This window comes from Rhinoderma darwinii, chromosome 7 (assembly GCF_050947455.1).
Source record: "Rhinoderma darwinii isolate aRhiDar2 chromosome 7, aRhiDar2.hap1, whole genome shotgun sequence".
Taxonomy (NCBI): Eukaryota; Metazoa; Chordata; class Amphibia; order Anura; family Rhinodermatidae; genus Rhinoderma; species Rhinoderma darwinii.
In genome coordinates, this window is record NC_134693.1 from 62449935 (window position 1) to 62468402 (window position 18468).

The 18468-nt window shown below is 39.5% G+C and overlaps 1 protein-coding gene across 1 annotated transcript in view; it reads left to right on the forward strand.

Annotated features, from left to right (window-relative positions):
• The window catches only part of PRG4 (proteoglycan 4), a 73153-nt gene that overhangs the window by 40715 nt on the left and 13970 nt on the right, over nt 1-18468 (forward strand). The window contains 11 exon segments of the mRNA XM_075832489.1: nt 166-274; nt 2132-2218; nt 3130-3234; nt 6298-6378; nt 9678-9686; nt 11673-11777; nt 15718-15836; nt 16242-16265; nt 16639-16768; nt 17248-17364; nt 17515-17922. Of these exon segments, the coding sequence (XP_075688604.1) occupies nt 166-274; nt 2132-2218; nt 3130-3234; nt 6298-6378; nt 9678-9686; nt 11673-11777; nt 15718-15836; nt 16242-16265; nt 16639-16768; nt 17248-17364; nt 17515-17922 (1294 nt within the window).

Below are 18468 nucleotides of genomic sequence, written 5' to 3' on the forward strand. Positions count from 1 at the left end.
AAACACGCCCAGTTGTACTTTAGAAAGCCTCATTTGCATAAATATAAAAATGGTCATAACTTGGCCAAAAATGCTCGTTTTTTAAAAAAAAAAACGTTACTCTTATCTACATTGCAGCGCCGATCTGCTGCAATACGAGATAGGGGTTGCAAAATCTGGTGACAGAGCCTCTTTAAGGAGCCAAATACTCCTAAAACTAAGGAAGGTGATGATGAATCTCATCCAGAAGGTACAGAAATCAAAACTCCTCTTATAAAATCAATGCAAGTGCTTGGCAAATGAAGTAATAGGGAATTTCTTACTATCTGCGAGGTCCAATTTCTATCCTTACTCCCTTACTCCTCCAAAACTATATGGATGATACATCTATTTTCTTAAAGCGGTTTCTTGGTACAAAAATGTGCGGTTTTTTAGAAGAAATGAAGATACTCCTATATGTTGTTAAACATTTTCTCCTGATCCCCTGTTGTCAAGACCCCATGACATTGTCACATGACCACAGGGACTAATAGCTGTACACATTCAGTGCTGGAGCTATTTAATGATACGTGCCACATTGGAATACCCCTTTAAGTATTTTTATTACATTTCATCTCTTTCCATATTGTCTTTTCTAGACACTGCCCAATGACCTGTACGCAAAAGCATTTGGATTTCTCTGAACGTTTTAAACTAACATACTGTAATCCGCACATTGATGCTTCTGTAGTTTTGCTAATTGCAATAAAAGGAAATATTAATCAAGAATCATTTTTATCCTGTTACATATGGAAAGCGAGGTCAAAGTATTAAAGAAATGGTCTTAAAACTCGCTGTATTTTGCCTGTCATGCAGAAGCTGGGCAAGACACCTTTTGCTTTACAAAATATTGTTACGTTCATGGAAGAATGATTGGGACGAAAGAGTGAGAGAAGCAGCAGGAAATATTTGGTCAAAGCCACAATTGGCTGCAGTGTGCAACAATTTTCCCATCTGTTTGCCCCCGTACCTTAATATTTGGCATACCATGTAATGGCCAAATAATAGTGTCATACAACGTACAAATAGTTGTATCAGACAATGCCTAACTACCAACACCATACATTTGGCACCAAATTACGTAGTCATAGATTGGACGCATAAGATTTCCATATATTGCCCAAATAACACTTCCATACAGCTGCCCAACTAGAAATGCAATAGAGTGCCACTGCCGCTATGCACTACCAAAAAAATATACTACATAACCTGATCTCGATCAACTTCCTCTTTACTGCAATGCACTAATCATAGAGATCAGTGCTTTGCTTGCACACAAAGTTTAACTGTTAGTTACTGCCAATACGCCTTTTTACAGCTGCCACTAATGGGCTTTATTCCTCAGCGCCACCTTTTTATGGCGCATATAAAAAAATAAGCAGTGGCACAGGAGTCCCCTTGGTGGGTGGAGCAGGTGTTCGGTGTCTAGGAATGCCAATCCTGGCCGTTTAACCCCTTAGATACCATAGTCAATAGTGACCGCGGCATCTAAGGGGCTATAGAGGGACGGGGTTCTCACTGTCACCCTATTCCCCTATCGCAGCAGCAAGTTGAAAACAAGTTGTCCTTACAAGTTGATGTAAAAATAAAAAAGTTATGGCTCTTGGAATGTGACTATAAAAAAACAAAAGATGCTGCTTGGCCATTAAGACCCAACATAGACCAGTCACTAAGGGGATAATATTAATACCACCAATATATTTAGGAGGTGGATTTTCATTTAGTGTTATAAGCTTTTTAAGATTATTATGGTTTGATCAACATAATGGCAGAACAATGTTTAATGAAGAACATCCACTTTGGGAAACATTTTCCCAAAATGTGGAGGTGTATGCATACATACATTTATAATATACATGTATTAACACATTGCCTTTGTTTTTCTGCAGTCAGCCCTCTTTGGGGGATTATTTGCTACTCTCTGCACATTTCATATCCACTAAATCAGACTCTTCTTATGTTTACATTCCACTCAATTGAAATACGATATTCAGTCTCTACAAAAAGATCAGCCAAATTAGTCATGCCTGCCATGTTTAAACACCTATCAACATATACGCACCTAGCACACATCAAGAATCATTTTATCAAATTGCCGTTTTCCTATCAACAGAGCCTAATTCCGATGACAAAGATAAAAACCCTGAAAAGCCCAAAGGAACTGGAGATGATCCTGCAAACCCAGATGTACCTCCTAAAGGTACTTTTCATCATTACAGTTTAAAGCTAAAAGTCATGCTTTGAAAAATATAATATATAGGCATTTTGTTTTTGTTTATTTTGCCTTATTTGTTAAATACAGTCGTAATATAAAAACTGCACGCAGGACTGGTTTGAGGTTGGTGGAGGCAAAAAATATTTGGTGGGGGCCCTCGTCCCACCTCTGGAACCCAGACAACCTGACCCCTTTATACCAGCCACATGTAGGAAAAGGGTCATGTTCCGCTCTACTGAATTCTAGGGCGTTATGTAGACAAAGTGACTCCCTTAAACTTCATAGAGTGAGTCAAATGTATGTGTATGTACTTCTATTGTCTGGATGGGATTATGGAAAACGTCATCAGGGAATTACAGTTTTCCTGAGAGGTGGGGGTTCGAAAAAGTGAGCAGTATATACACTACCCATATAAACAGTGACTGTCAGTGTAGTAATTAGAAAATGATTGATAGATAGATAGGCATGTGCCTCTTGTGCCCTCCCTGTAATCCGGAACTGACTGCACGTCTCCGCCACTTTCTCTCGAGCATACATATAGATAGACAAGCAATTAAAGAGATTACATGAAAGCCAGTTATGTCATGCAAAAGTTGGGCAACATAAATGAGGCATATTTGTACATTTATAAGAATGGTTGGGCAAGGAGTGAGAGCAGCAGCAACGAGCTGGGTAAAGGTACAATTGACAGCAGTGAGTGAAAATTTGTCTGTGGCTCTATTAGTTAGAGGAAGATCCCGGGGGTGGTGCACCAGATTGCTGGCTCAGGGCACCCACATAAAAGTAATGATTTCCAATACAAACGGAAATTGTGCCTGAAGAGTACTATTCTGCATTACAAATACATCTGTACCTGTATCTATTCTACATATATAAACGTAAATGTATTTTTTCAGAACCAGATCAAAGAGACCCTGATGATGAAGATAAACCAGGAAAACCAAAAAACCCAAAAGACAAGGAGGGTGATAATCCTGAGGATACGGAAAAGCCTCCTAAAGGTTAGCCTGCGTAATAAAAATGTGAGAAAACAGCAGTAATACAGGTTACTCTGATTTGTGAGTGCATTTAGGTTAGGGTTACCCAGCATGTTTGGTCATAACAATAAAATTGTTTGCGTTTTGTTTGTGAGCCGCACGTGATTTAGGCACACAAATAAGAAAAATCGCTTACATTTAACCATTTAACGAACGATGTATAGTGTTTTTACGGCGGCCGTTGAGGGGACCTTTTCTGATGTGCCACCATGAAGATTGCAGTGCTATGAGCAGTACAATTACGCTACCCCAGCTGTTGCTAACAGCTTTGGGAACAGGGATCTGTTCAGAGACCAATGAAGTTGGTATTCGATCATTTAATCCCTTAGATGCCACGGTCAATAGTGGCCGCGGCATCTAAGGTGTCTGTCAGCCTATCGGACCCCCTCGATGCTATTGCAGGGGCTTTTCTATGGCAGCCGGGGGCTTAATAATACTATGAGAGTAGCAAGCCTCTTTCTGCTCTTATCTGGCTGTTTTCCTGCTTCCCCTCGCTCTGTTAAACTGAGTTTCACTCTGAAAATTCAGCTCTATCTCACTGGAGTCGGACTGCAGCTCACATGTATCAGATTGCAACCTGTCACAACGATGACATTACTCTCCCCATCGGCGCTTGCGTGCATACTCTAAGAAGCTCCGTGGTACAGCTGTCTATAGACAGCTGTATCACGGAGCTTTGACCCAGAGACCATGGAGTGCGGTCTCCGGTCATGTGATTGCTGTGACAGCCTGTCACAACGATCACGGAAATGTTTGTTAGTAAATAACACATTTTTCCATTAGTTGCATCTTCCCCCTCTCTGGCAGGCAGGCTGAAAGAGAGTGAGAAGAATAATGTAAAAAACAAAAACGCACAATTTTTATTTTTTTCAATAAATATACTTTTCTTATGTCTGTCTTTCTGTCTGCTGCACGACGACTTTGTGCAGCAGACAGACATTGAAGTGAATGGGAGAAGGCTGTAAAACTGTGAACCGCTACATGTGTGATGGCAATTCACAGTGTGCACAGTAAAGGAAATGTAGAGGAAGTAGCTCTCGTATGAGTGCGGCGGCCCCTTCAGAACAGCTGATCAGCAGGGGTGCCAGTAGTCGGACCCCGACCAATCAACAGATGTAATGGTTGTATGGTGTCAGCAAAACAGCTTTGGAAAATTTGCTCTTTAAAAGCCAGTTTGCGCACCATTCATTATAAGCAAATGCGCACACATTCGGCATCGCTGAAGTTGGCAGAAGTTGCAAAAGTGTTTACCCAGTGGCATGCACTAGAAGTAAAAATTAAAAAAAACACCTACATTTACATATTCACTATTTTTTTGTATTTTTTTCCTACTATTTAAAAAAAAAAAAATTTATATATCACTTATTTTGTTACGCAATATGGAAGCCCAACATGTTCCCAGCAAAACAAGGACCAAATACATGTAGGTTGGAAGAGTAATAGAACAACAATTTGCTTTTAAATAGGCACACGGCTAAGACTTGAAAATGGGTCGTCAGGAAGGGGGGGGGGGTAAAGCTTTTGGTCATGAAGTGGTTGATCTTGCTATGGCGCCCCCTGGTTTTCTTTTGTTACTTTCTCAGAATGTCCACCGAATGTGTTTAGAGAAATGAAATGTAAATGTGATGTGTGTAAATAAATATAATATTCTTAACTACACAGTAACTTAAATACCTAAGTGTCTAAACATACAACTAGTTTGACGCTATATGGCTAATGGAGTACAAGGAGCAATCATGAAAAAAGATCAAAGGAAAACAGTACACATTTTCTTATAGGGGTTGTCCGATGACTGAAACCACAATTCAGCCATCTATTCTAATGTAATTAAGCACTTTACTTATTTATCATACAGCGGCCAGCCGCTATCAGCACCACTAGCGCTCGTCTATGCAGTTTTCCAGCAAGGCTCAGTGCCTGATGAAGGTCACTTAGACCGAAAAGTCGCACTCTGTCACTGGCATTAAAAACAAAAACAAAATAAAAATACCTTTGTTTCAAAATTGGTGTGCCGGATACTCATTTATATTTTATAATTACTTATTTATTGTTCATCTTGTAAATGTAAATGCCCGTTGTGTCCGCTGGTCAGGTGATGCAGCTTTCTCAAACTCCTCTTGATCCGCTTACGTCACGCACACATCCCCCATTATGCTGTTCGCCGCTGTGTACGGGTACGTCATTGCTGAGTACACCCACAGTGCGCCGTCATTTCTACATGTATAACTGAGCATGCGCCAATCGACTTGCCAGATGCTTGTTCAGATCAGCGCTCCCATTGCGCCTGCCCTAGAGAGGAGATGGCGCACAGAGGTAAAGTGGGTGGATGCACAGAGGTGTAGGATATCACATATGGGATATCAATTCCTTAAGACTGGAGAATCCCTTTAAGGACAGGTTCACACAGTTTTAATAAAGTTTTCCCCTGCGTTTTCGTAGCCAAACTCAGATGTGGACTCAAAAGAAAGGAGATGCATCAGTGTATTCTTTATAGCTTTCCTTCCTGTTGGATTCACTTCTGGCTTTGGCTAAAAAAATGAGCCAAAAACGACATAAAAAACTGTGTGTGTGATCCTGGCCTTAAAGGCTATGTACACCTTTGTAAGCAAATAATTATTCTTTTTTTGTTTATTAAATGAATAAAATGAAGTCTTTTTAAGCAACTTTCAAAATCACTTTTATTTTTATTTCTTTACTTTTTAAGATACAGCTTCTAAGTATCCTGTATACATGGAAGCTGTATCGCCTCCGCCAATTTCGTTAGTTTAGCTGAACTGACGGCTCGGCTGAGAGCGTATCCAGCTAATTTCGGTCACATCTAAATACTGTACATTAGTTTAACGCTTATACAGACTACATTGTGTTCCATTGTTAGAATCTGCCAAACAAGAATCAACTTCAAATAACTCTACATTTAGGACTTTGTGTCATAAAGATAATTTAACTACATTACATATCTCACTAAACTAAGGATAATATACTATTCTAAACTAAATGCTAACCAGATCTCAATGTTGTCATCACCAGAACCTAACCCTAAAGAAAAAAAGAAAAACAAAAAAACAAGCATTCTTGAAGTTGAAGAAAATACAGACGAGAACACAGATGGTAGGCCTGCAAACTGTTTTCAATGTGTGTCTATACTGTATGTATATACCACAGCATGGCTGTTGTCAGTGCCATCCCAGATGCGCATGTGTTTTCTTTAGATATTAAAGGCAAGTGCACAGGATTTCCTGATGTGCTGGCCTACAATTCTGTGTATCCATATATCGATTCTGTCTCAGGGCACAACACCGGTGTCTAAGCAATATGCGTCAGATTGTTCTGTGTGACTCGCAAAAGAGTGCACCTGGTCTGTTCTCAGATCCGTCCTGATATTCATCCCATCTGTTGATGCAGGTCGCTTAGGTTTCTACCTGGATCTATACTCGTATACAATTCGGAATCTACAAAATGTACGTTAGCAAGTGGATCAGACTACACAGTGTGTGTGTGTGTGTGTGTGTGTGTGTGTGTGTGTGTGTGTGTGTGTGTGTGTGTGTGTGTGTGTGTGTGTGTGTGTGTGTGTGTGTGTGTGTGTGTGTATGTGCATGTGTTTTGTAGATTAAGACAAGTTAAAGGATTTCTCCGGTTTCAGAAAATCAATGTTATTTTTTGTGTAATTAAAAGTTATGCAATATTCCAATATACTTTCTGCATTAATTTCTCGCGGCTTTCAAGATAGCTGCTTGTTTTTATTCAGTAGGAATTGTTTACTTCCAGTGGAAAACAATTCTGTCAATGGTCATGTGATTGGACACACAAGTGCTGGGATTGTTAGAAGACACTGCTCTGATATACATACTGTAACAAGCCGTGCACCTGTGTGTGCATCACATGACCATGGACAGAATTGTATCCACTGGAAGTAAACAATTAATGTTCCTACTGAATAACAACAAGCAGTGATCTTGAAAACAGTGAGAAATTAAAGGCTATGTAAACCTTTGATGGGCATTTTTAAAAAAAAATAAACTGGACAGTGTTTGATTAAACTTTTAAATTAGTCTTTATTTAAAAAATCCTGCTCCCGTCTGCGGGTCTGACGAGTTCAGTGACGGCGGGTCCTGTGTGTCTTTGACACGCAGGATCCACCTGTTATCCATCACATCTAAGTTCATAACGTAGATGTGATAGATTACAGGTGGATTCTGTGTGTCAGAGCTACGCAGGAACCATGACACTGAGCCATCAGGTCCGCAGGACTGACGGATTCAGGTCATAGCAAAAGATACAGCTGCTCTGTAAACAGAATACAGAGCAGCTGTATCTCAAAAAGTACATTTTTTTTTAATAAAGACTAATTAAAAAGCACAACCAAGCACACTGACTGACCTGTTTATTAAAAAAATAAAAAAAATAAATGGCCATTAAAGGTTTACATAGCCTTTAATACAGAAAGTAAATTGGAAAATTGTAGAAAATTGAATTATACATAAAAATAACATTAAATTGCAGAAACCAGACAACCCATTTAAGAAAGAATTGAGACGAGAGATATACAAAAGAAACCCGCCTTATCATAGTAAAAAATGCTTGCTGTTATCTTAGCCTAACTGGATATATCAGTATTAACCCTTTCCCGGCATGGCCATTTTTTGGATTTTCACTTTCGTTTTTTTCCTCCCCACATTCCAAAAGCCATAACTTTTTTATTTTTTCATCAATATTGCCGTATGAGGGCTTGTTTTTTGCAGGTTGAGTTGTAGATTTTCACGGCACCATTTATTGAACTATATAATGTAGTGGGAAAAATATATGTGGGGTGGAATAGGATAAAAAACAGCGATTCCTCAATCTTTTGGGGGTTTTGTTTTTACGGCGTTCACCATTCGGTAAAAAATGGCATGTTAACTTTATTCTGTGGGTCATTACGATTACAGCAATGCCAAATTTATATCGTTTTTTTTATATCTTTTACTACTTTTACAAAGAAAAAACTGATTGTTAAAAATAAAATTTTAGTTTTGTCGCCATATTCTGAGAGACATAAATAACGTTTTTATTTTTCTGTTGATTAAGAGGTAGAGCTTATTTTTTGCGGGGCGAGCTGTAGTTTTTATTGGTACCATTTTGGGGTACATGAGACTTTATCACTTTTTATTTCATTTTTTTGTGGTTGATGAATGACCAAAAACCAGTGATTCTGGCGGTTTTAATTTTTTACGGCATTCACCATGCAAACTAAATAATGATATATTGCAATAGTTCAGGCTTTTACAGATGCTTGGAAGCCAGTTATGTTAATTTTTTTTTTTTACATTGTGCTGGAGGGGAAAATGGGAAAAGGGGGGTTTTTTAAACTCACGTTTTTTTTTATTTATTTTTTTATTTATTTAAAAACTATTTTACTGTTTTTTTACTTTTTTCCCCTTGTCCCCCTAGAGGACCTGAACCAGCGATCGTTGGATCGCTTGCACGATATACCGTGCTGCAATACTAATGTATTGTAATATATCGTGATACTGACAGTCTCCTATGAAGCCCAGCCGTAGGCAAGGTTTCATCGGAGTACAAAGATGCTGGACCTGGGGGCCCTCATCAGGCTCCCAGGCTGCCATGCCAACCAACGACGCCCCCCAATCGCATCATGGGGGTGCATTGAAACGTTACAGGGGACTGCCCCCCCCCCTGTTTCTAGTCATTTAAATGCCGCAGTCGCTATTGACCATGGCATTTAAGGGGTTAAACGTCCGGGATCGCACCCGAGCGGGACCCCACTCGTTAACCGGAAGTTAATGATTTGTATGCTCCACTGTAGCATCGATTCCCTTCGCTCCCACACTACTTCTTCTGTTATTGGGTCAACTGCTAAAACTGAGGAAGAAGAAGTCTCTAGTCTCCTCTCCTTCTCACCCTACTACCTGCATTAGTGATCTTATCCCCTCCCACCTCGTCCAGTCTCCCTCCCCGGCTGTCACTAGTCATTCCACCTCTCCCTTTATTCTGGAATCTTTCCCTCCTCTTTTAAACATGCTGTTAAAACCCCATTACTGAAAAAGACATCTTGACCCAATTTGTGCTGCTAATGACTGACCTGTCTCTTATCTCCGCTTCATCTCTAAACTCCTGGAACGCTTGGTCTACTCTCTCTTAATCCGCTATCTCTCTGCTAACTCTCTTCTTGACCCCTTACAATCTGGTTTCCACACTCTGCACTATACAGAGACTGCCCTTACTAAAGTCTAATGGTTAAATCTAATGGCAACTACTCTCTTGACTCATATGGATCCCTCTGTAGCCTTTGACACTGTTGACCACCAGCTCATTCTTAATATGCTCCACTCTATTGGTCTTAAAGAGGCTCTGTCACCAGATTATAAGTGCCCTATCACCTACATAATCTGATCGGCGCTGTAATGTAGTTAACAGCAGTGGTTTTTATTTTTAAATACGATCATTTTTTAGCAAGTTATGAGCAATTGTAGATTTATGATAATGACTTTCTTAATGACCAACTAGGCGTGTTTTTGCTTTTTACCAACTGGGTGTTGTAGAGGAGTGTATGACGCTGACCAATCAGTGTCCAATCAGCGTCATACACTTCTCATTGTTCCAGCCCAGCTTCTTTCACTGCACAATCACACTGTAACAATGGGCTGGAACAATGAGAAGTGTATGACACTGATTGGTCACTAATTGGTCAGCGTCATACACTCCTCTGTACAACATCCAGTTGGTAAAAAGTAAAAACACGCCTAGTTGGTCATTAAGAAAGTCATTAGCATAAATCGAAAATTGCTCATAACTTGCTAAAAAATTATCGTATTTCTAAATAAAAACCACGGTTATCTACAGTACAGCGCCGATCAGATTATATAGGAGATAGGGCACTTATAATCTGGTGACAGAGCCTCTTTAAGGATACAGCTCCCTCTTGGTTTTCTTCCTGTATCTCTGGCCACTCGTTCCATGTATCATTTGCTAGTTCTATTTCTTCTTAACCTTTTCCCTTTGCAGTCGGGTTTCCTCAGGGTTCAGTCCTAGGTCCGATCCACTTTTCCTTCTACACCAATTATAAACCTCTTCCGGTGACATCACCCACGCACTAATACAAAACACCAGTGATTGTCGGCTGTCCCTAACATCATGTCCTCTCTATATCTGAAACGAAATCTTTCAAAAACTGAGCTTCTTGTGTTTCCACCATCTACTAATCGACCTAAACCTGATGTTTCCATCTCAATGTGTGGTACTACCTAAACTCCTAGGCAGCACGCCCGCTGTCCTGGGGTTATTGTTGACTCAGATATTTCCTTTACTTCGCACATTCAATCACTGGCATGCTTCTGTCATCTGCACCTCAAAAACATATCCAGAATCCGCCCATCTCTTACTGTGGAAACTTCAAAAACTCATTGTCACTCTTATTCACTCTCGTCTTGACTATTGTAACTTATTACTTATCTGCCTACCCTTCACTAAACTCTCCCCTCTCCAATCTATCCTGAATGCAGCAGCCAGGCTCATCCTTCTAAACAACCGCTGCACCGACGCCTCTACCCTGTGCTAATCACTGCACTCGTTACCCATTCCCTTCAGAATAAAATTAAACTTATTACTCTCCCCCACAAAGCTCTGCACAGTGCTGCCCCTTCTTTCATCTCCTTGCTCATCTCTGTCTACCATCCTACCTGTGCTCTACCTCCTGCCAGCGATCTAAGATTAACATCCTCCATCTCTGAATATCCCACTCCCAGCCACAAGATTTTTCTTGTGCTGCACCAGTTCTCTGGAATGCGCTTCCCCAAACTTTCAGATTAGTTCCCAACATTAAAAAGAAAAACCAACATTCACAGTTTTAAGCGTGCCCTGAAAACACATCTTTTTAGACAGGCCTCTCCCATTCCCTAATCGGACTCCTTTCCTTGGCCCTACTACATTAGTCATCAGAACCTGACCCCTTCATTCTGCATTATACACCACATTCCCTTCACCCTAATGCACTTCATGTTTGTCATACACTGGCTGGTGATCGGCTCATGCAGCTTTATGTGTACTCTAGTTTTCATAAAAGATGACTGGACCGTTGTACTGAACAAGCACTTTTTACATTTTGTGTCTCTCCTATTTCCTTATAGATTGTAAGCTCTTGCGAGCAAGACCCTTACCCATCTTGTTTGAATTGTTAATAAGTTTTATCACTATGTAATGTCTGATATTGTCTGTACATGTTCCCTCTGAATTGTAAGGTGCTGCGGAATATGTTGGCGCTATATATAAAGATTTTTTTTATTATTATTATTACTATACTCATTTGACAATTAAAATGCGCAAATCCAAATACAGACAATCCTAGACTGAGAACTAGTGGAAGAACTAGGCTTCTAATAACAAAATTCACATTCATCTTTCTGTAGCCAATACTGAGGAGAACGCGTCAAAGTCTAATCAAAGATCCACAAAGAAACGTTCACCAACAAATTCAAAGAAGAAGCCAAGGAAACCAGAGGACGATACAGATGGTAAATTAAGTGGCGCTATCATAGAAATTATGTGTATTTATATTTAGTATGCATTAACCTTTTCATGATCAAGGGTCATTGATGTCCCTATGTCTACGTCAAATTTTCAATTTCGGATAGTTCTTTAAATGATAATATCTTTGCAACCGCTTTGAATATCAAAACAATTTTTATTTTCTTTTCTTACAAAGCTTATGAGGCTTTCTAGGCTTTTCTAGATTAGTTTAATGAATTCCATGATTTTAATTTTTATTATGAGCAGACAAATCACTAGAAATGTGAAAAACTTTTATATATAAATATATATATGTTGCTATATTATATTTTATATGTATCTATCTATATACATATATATATATATATTTATATACAAAATACTGTATTATATATATATATATATATGTACTGTATATATACACACACACACACACACACACACACACACACATACACACTGTTGCAGCTCTGTAACAACTAGTCGTCTTCTCTCTCTCCGTCAGTCTGGATCGCTGTGAGGGGAGAGTGAAGAAACCTATAAGGCTATATACACACTACAGTGAAAAAAAATCAACTCTGTTTTTAATGGCTGTCTTGCATCAGTGTGTCTTAAAATTGTCATCCATTTCCCGGCCATCTGACCAACTTTAACCGCCATTTGCAATCAGTTTTTCATGGCCATTCACCCCTTCAGGACTAAGCCATTTTTTTATTTTTATATTTTGTTTTTCAGTCCCAGCATTCCAAGAGCCATAACTTTTTATTTTTCTGTCAATAGAGTGGTTTGAGGGCTTATTTTTTTGCGCGAGGAATTGTAGTTTTTAATGGTACCATTTATAGTTCCATATAATGTACTGGGAAACTGAAAAAAAATTATTTGCGGGCTGAAGCTGGAAAAAACTGCGATTCCTCAATTGTTTTTGGGGTTTCGTTTTTACGACTTTCAACGTGTGGTAAAAACGACAACTTATCTTTATTCTGTGGCTCGATACGATTACGTGATACCAAATTTATACAGGTTTTTTAATATCTTACTACTTTTATTGATAATAAACTTTTTGTTAAAAAAAAACAAATGTTTTGTGTCGCTACATTCTGAGAGCCATAACTTTTTTATTATTTCACCGTTTGTGCAGTGTGAGTGCTTATTTTTTTGCGGGACTAGCTGTAGTTTTTATTGGTACCATTTTTTGGTACGTAGAACTTTTTGATCACTTTTTATTACATTCTTTTTTAGAGCTAAGTTGATAAAAAAACAGCGATTTTGGCTGACCAAAAAACAGCGATTTTGGCGTTTTACATTTTTTTTTTTTTTACGGCGTTCACCATGCGCATTAAATAACACTATATTGTAATAGTTCAGACTTTTACGGTTGCAGCGATACCAATTTTGTTTACTTTCTTATTTTTTACATTACTTTAGGAGGAAAATGGGAAAAGGTTTTTTTTTGAACTTTTAATATTTAAATTTTTTTTTTCATTACTAAAAACCTTTTTTCACACACTTTATTAGCCACCCCTAGGGGACTTGAACCAGCACACGTATTGCAGTATATCATCATTTTTACAGGTTTCTGTTAGTCCACAGGCAGGGCTTAACAGAGGCAGAGTGAAGGCAGCACTGGGTGCCTTCATTAGGCCCCTGGGCTGCCGTAACAACCGTCATCACCACCCGATCTCAATGCAGGGGGCGATGAGCTGTCGGAGGTGGTTGCGATTGACTGCAGCATTTGAAGGGTTAAATAGCCTGGAACAGCGCGATCGCTGCTCCCGGCTGTTAGTCCTGGGTGTCCACTGTAAAATGCAGCCGACACCCACAGCATATGGAGCGCGCTCAGCACGTCACCTCCCGCACCTGGACGTAATAGCACGCCTGGGTGCGTGAAGGGGTTAAAAAAAATGGATGCATTTAATTAGTCTGTGTTTTTTTGTCCGAACCCTCTTAAAACGCCGCCGAGCCCCAATAGATAGTGCCAACTGTAGATAGTGACACAGTGCCCACCCTAGATAGTGCCACAAACAGTGCCCATGTAGATAGCGCCACAGTGTCTCCTGTAGATTATGCCCATAGAGTGCCACAATGCCCATATAGATAGTGCCACACACTTCCTAGATAGCACCAGCCCCTTGTAGATAGCGCCACCCCTGCTGTAGATAGTGCCACCACCTGTAGATAGCACCACCACCCGCTGTAAATGGCACCACCACCCACTGTAGATGGCACCATCACATGCTGTAGACAGCACCACTAAAGCTCCCTCTAGGAGCGGAATCCCTGGCCAGAGCCAGAGTGTTGACGACACTCTGGCCAGGGATTCCACTCCTGGAGGAGCCCTTTACATCATTGTCCATATGCGGACAGTGACATCAGGGGCTCCCTCTAGGAGCGGAGTGCCCGGCCAAAGCGTCGGCAATGCTCTGGCCAGGGAATCCACTCCTAGAGTGAGCTTCAGTGGTGCTATCTACAGAGGGGTGGTGATACCTACAGGGGGGTGGCACTATATAAAGGGGGTTGGCGCTACTTACAGTAGAGAAGTGGCACGATCTACAGGGGAGAAGTGGCGCTATCTACAGGGGAGAAGTGATGCTATGTAGTGGGGGTGGTACTACCTACGGGGGGTGTATTCCGCTATCTCAAAGCCCCTAACGTCACTGTCCATATATGGACTCTTAATCTCCCTGATGATCTATGGACAGTGACTCCAAGGGCTTTCCCAAGACAAGAGTCCCTGGCCAGAGCACTAGCCATGCTTTGGCCAGGGACTCCGTTGGGGAGACAGCCGGCAGACAGGAAAATGCAGCACTGCTTCAGTGTGTGCAGCGTTGTTCTAAGTCCCCTAACAGTGATTAAACACATGGTTGTTTGATGAAACTAAGGGGGAGAGGTGCCGGCACTTGTGGAGGGAGCCAGCAGACACGTTCTATTCATTGTTCTTGAAGTTTGACATCCTGAGCAGCTGCATCCATTAGTTGCAGGAGCTGCATAATGAGTCTTGCCAGGATTTATGAACACATACCATGTGTCTATAAAACTGCTTAGAATGTAGAAAAGTGAGAGATTTTAAAGTTTTTCAAAGCAGAAGTGCATTACCTAGAATTATCATCTCCCTTTCCCACTTGAGAAAAAAAAGTCTGTGAAAGAATTATTAACTAACAAAATGGGGAGTATTGATAAACAATGTCTAATCTTTTGAAAAGGGCAGATACATCCCTGATATATCTTTTTTTAGGCTTAAATGACATATAGGGAAGATACCCTGCGTAAAAGCACACAGCTTATCGGCCTTGAGCACCACAGGGAATTCCGGATGAATAACCGCACCAAATTGTGGTGCAGTTTTTTTGACCGGAATGTGCACTGTACCTAAAAAAAACAAAAAACAGCGTTTCATCTCTTCATCTCATCTGACTCCTGCAGCTTGTGATTGGCTGCAGCGGTCACATGGGATGAAACGTCATCCCAAGTGACTGGCCTGGACGAACAAACACAGAATTCGGGGTAAGTGTAAGATTGTTTTTTTCTGAGTTGCGTTTTTTTGCAGTGGAATCGCTGCTTTTGCGCCGCAAAATAACACAACTTCTGCTATTTGTTGCGGGTTTTACTTCCCAATAGAGTTCAAACGGAAAAACTCGCAACAAATATGCAGCGTTTACGCAAATACAATTGACAAGCTGCGGATTAAAAAAACGCACCGCAGGTCAATTTCTGAGCATTTATTCCACTCAGCATTTACGCAGTGTGTGGATAAGATTTGTTCAAATATCACCCACTTTGCTGCTGTAGTATTATGCGGCTGATTTTCCACGGAAAATGCGCAGTATTCACACTTTGTGTGAAACTGCCCTAAGGTTAATGTCTTATGTATGGAATTTCAGGTTAATGAATTCAATTTAATCCTGTAAGAGAGAAATAATTGTGTTTGTTTTCTATTTTTCGCAAAAGTTCCTTCACAGAATCCATCACCATCAGACAAAAGGAAAAAAAAGCCTAACTCCAAAAAAACAAACAAGAAAAAGGTCTTAACTATAGATGAAGATGAAGATGGTAAGAAAAACATTCATGTATGGTGGTCCTAGAATTACATCAACAATGATGTACTTTCGGTATCGAAAAAAACAAAACCTGTATTTCACAATAAATGTAAACTTCTGAAGGCCATTTTATTTATTTTAATAAAAAGATCAGTCAGTGTGATTGATTCAACTTTAGAAATAGTTTTTATTAAAAATCAGTTTTACTTTTTGAGATACAGCAGCTCTGTATTCTCTATACAGAGCAGTTGTGTCTTTCGATATGACCTGAATCCGTCAGTCCCGTGGACCTGACAGGTTCAGTGTCAGCTGATCCTATGTGTCTTTGACATACAGGATCCACCGGTAATCGATCACATCTAAGTTATGAACTTAGATGTGATCGATTACCGGTGGATCCTGCGTGTCTCGACTCTTTTTCACTGAACCTGCCAGTCACGCGAACCTGATCGGAGCAGGATTTAGCGAACGATATAACTGCTCTATATAGAGAATACAGAGCTGCTGTATCTCAAAAAGTAAAAAGAATTTTAATAAAAACTATTTATAAAGTTGCATCAATCACACTCACTGACCTTTTTATTTTTTTAAAAATGCCATTAAAAGGTTTAGCCTTTAATATTTACTATTTAGCAAAATTTATTTTACAAAAATTTGTGGAAGCAATTGCTTTTTTAGTAAAATGTTCCTAATATATTGCACAGTTTTTTTTATTACATAAGTTATTTGATTTTGTAATACTTAGAGTTGTTACTAAATTATTTTTATTTTTTAGTGAAATTTATGAGGTATTATTGTAAATAATTGTGGTTTGAGACCATGAAAGCAAAACTATAAATGACAAATGACTTTTCCACCAGAACCATCAAAACCTGGAAAAGGAAAGAACCCGAAAAAGAAACCTAATCCAAAAGACATTTCAAAAAAAAAAAAGAAGATTAACTCAGAGGAAGAGAGACAAGGTACGAAATAACGGATTATGGTTTTTGTTTTTTACTGATAAAAAAATCAGTCTATATAAGGAAAGAGATTGTATCATTTTATGTATTTCACACATTTGGGAAATAGTCTAATACTGTGGTAGTCACCTTACTATGTTAAGGGAGCCTCAAATGTGGCCCTTTACTCCAACTGAAGTCTGTACATTTAATTACTCGCGTTCCCTGTTTTCAGCCAAGAGGTGGCCGGGCATGCGTGGCCCCTCTCCATTATGAAATAAAGAACAGCTGAATGGACAAACACGACTGTTTCTGTTTCTCCTGTTCACTATAATGGCGGGTGACAGTACACTTGGAAGAGAGTAGTCAGGGGTGGCAAAGGAGAGCACCAAGGCTGCCTGCTGCCGATTACATGTCTGTTATATGATAACTATGATAAATCCGGTGGTGTAAGATTACAAGATTATTATTATTATTTGTTTTTATTTAATCACCCATTTTAGAAACTGTACAGAGTGAGTTCTCAAGCTCTTCCCAGTCGTCATCCTCACATTCTAGAAGTAAGTCAACTTCCAGAAGGTTGACAGGCAAAAACAAGAAAAAAAATAAGAACAATCCTGGTAAGACAAAAATACATATATTGTGATAATGTTCACTTACTATTGCTGTAATTTTAATTAATATACAGTGAACAATGCATCTGAATTTAACCCTAAATAAGAAAAGCTAAATACGTGCTATAACAACATATTGACTTTCTCTTTAAATAGAAGAACCAGAAAATCCGTTAATGCCTCCAAAGCGAAAAAAAGACAAAGGTTCACTTTCAACCCCTGAACCTACAATTACTGATGAAGGCTCTGGAGACGATGGCAGTGGAATGGAATTTTTGTCAACAACTACACCAACAACAACTTTGATGGTCCACTCAACAACTACAGCATCACAAACTACAATGGGAAAAAATCAGACTGAAGGGACAATGAATACATCAAAGTCACCCACAGAGAACCCTGATATAACCTCAGAAAAGGGAAGGCTTAGTACATCCAATATTTTGCCAACTAAAGAAGGACCTGAAAAAACTACAAATGCGATGAGTCCCTCCACTCAAAGTCCAACAGCCGAGGATAAAACCACAAGAACAAGCATATCAACAGATACTCCGTTTCAACAAAGTAAGAATATTAAACACACAACTGCAATGAATGATTTGGAAGCATCGGTTATTGTAACACATAGCACTGTTGCTGGAAACATAAAGGATATAACCTCAGAGCCATCACAAGATGATGGATCCACTGTAAAACAGCCGGAGATTGATATTGTAGGCAAAGACGTAACCAGTTCTGTGAATCCTCCAAGTTCCATGAAGATGACTACAACAGAAACAAATGATGGTAAAAATGGTATAGAGAACACATTGAATCCAGGAATTACACCACTAAAAATAGACAGTACAGCAAATGATGTGACGCCTGAAGAAGCAAAGGAAACATCACCATACCCTATAAGTAAATATAATACTGGAGAATCAACAGCAGGAACATCCAGAGTTGTTGAAAGCACAGACAATATAGTGTCTGAAAAAGACAATACAGAAGATGTAAAAACAACAACAAAACGAGAAGATACAAGAACATTTGCACAAACAACTCCGCCAGGAGTGAATCAGCCCCTGATCAGTCCTGAGGCCACAATATTATCCACAGAAAATTTAGTAA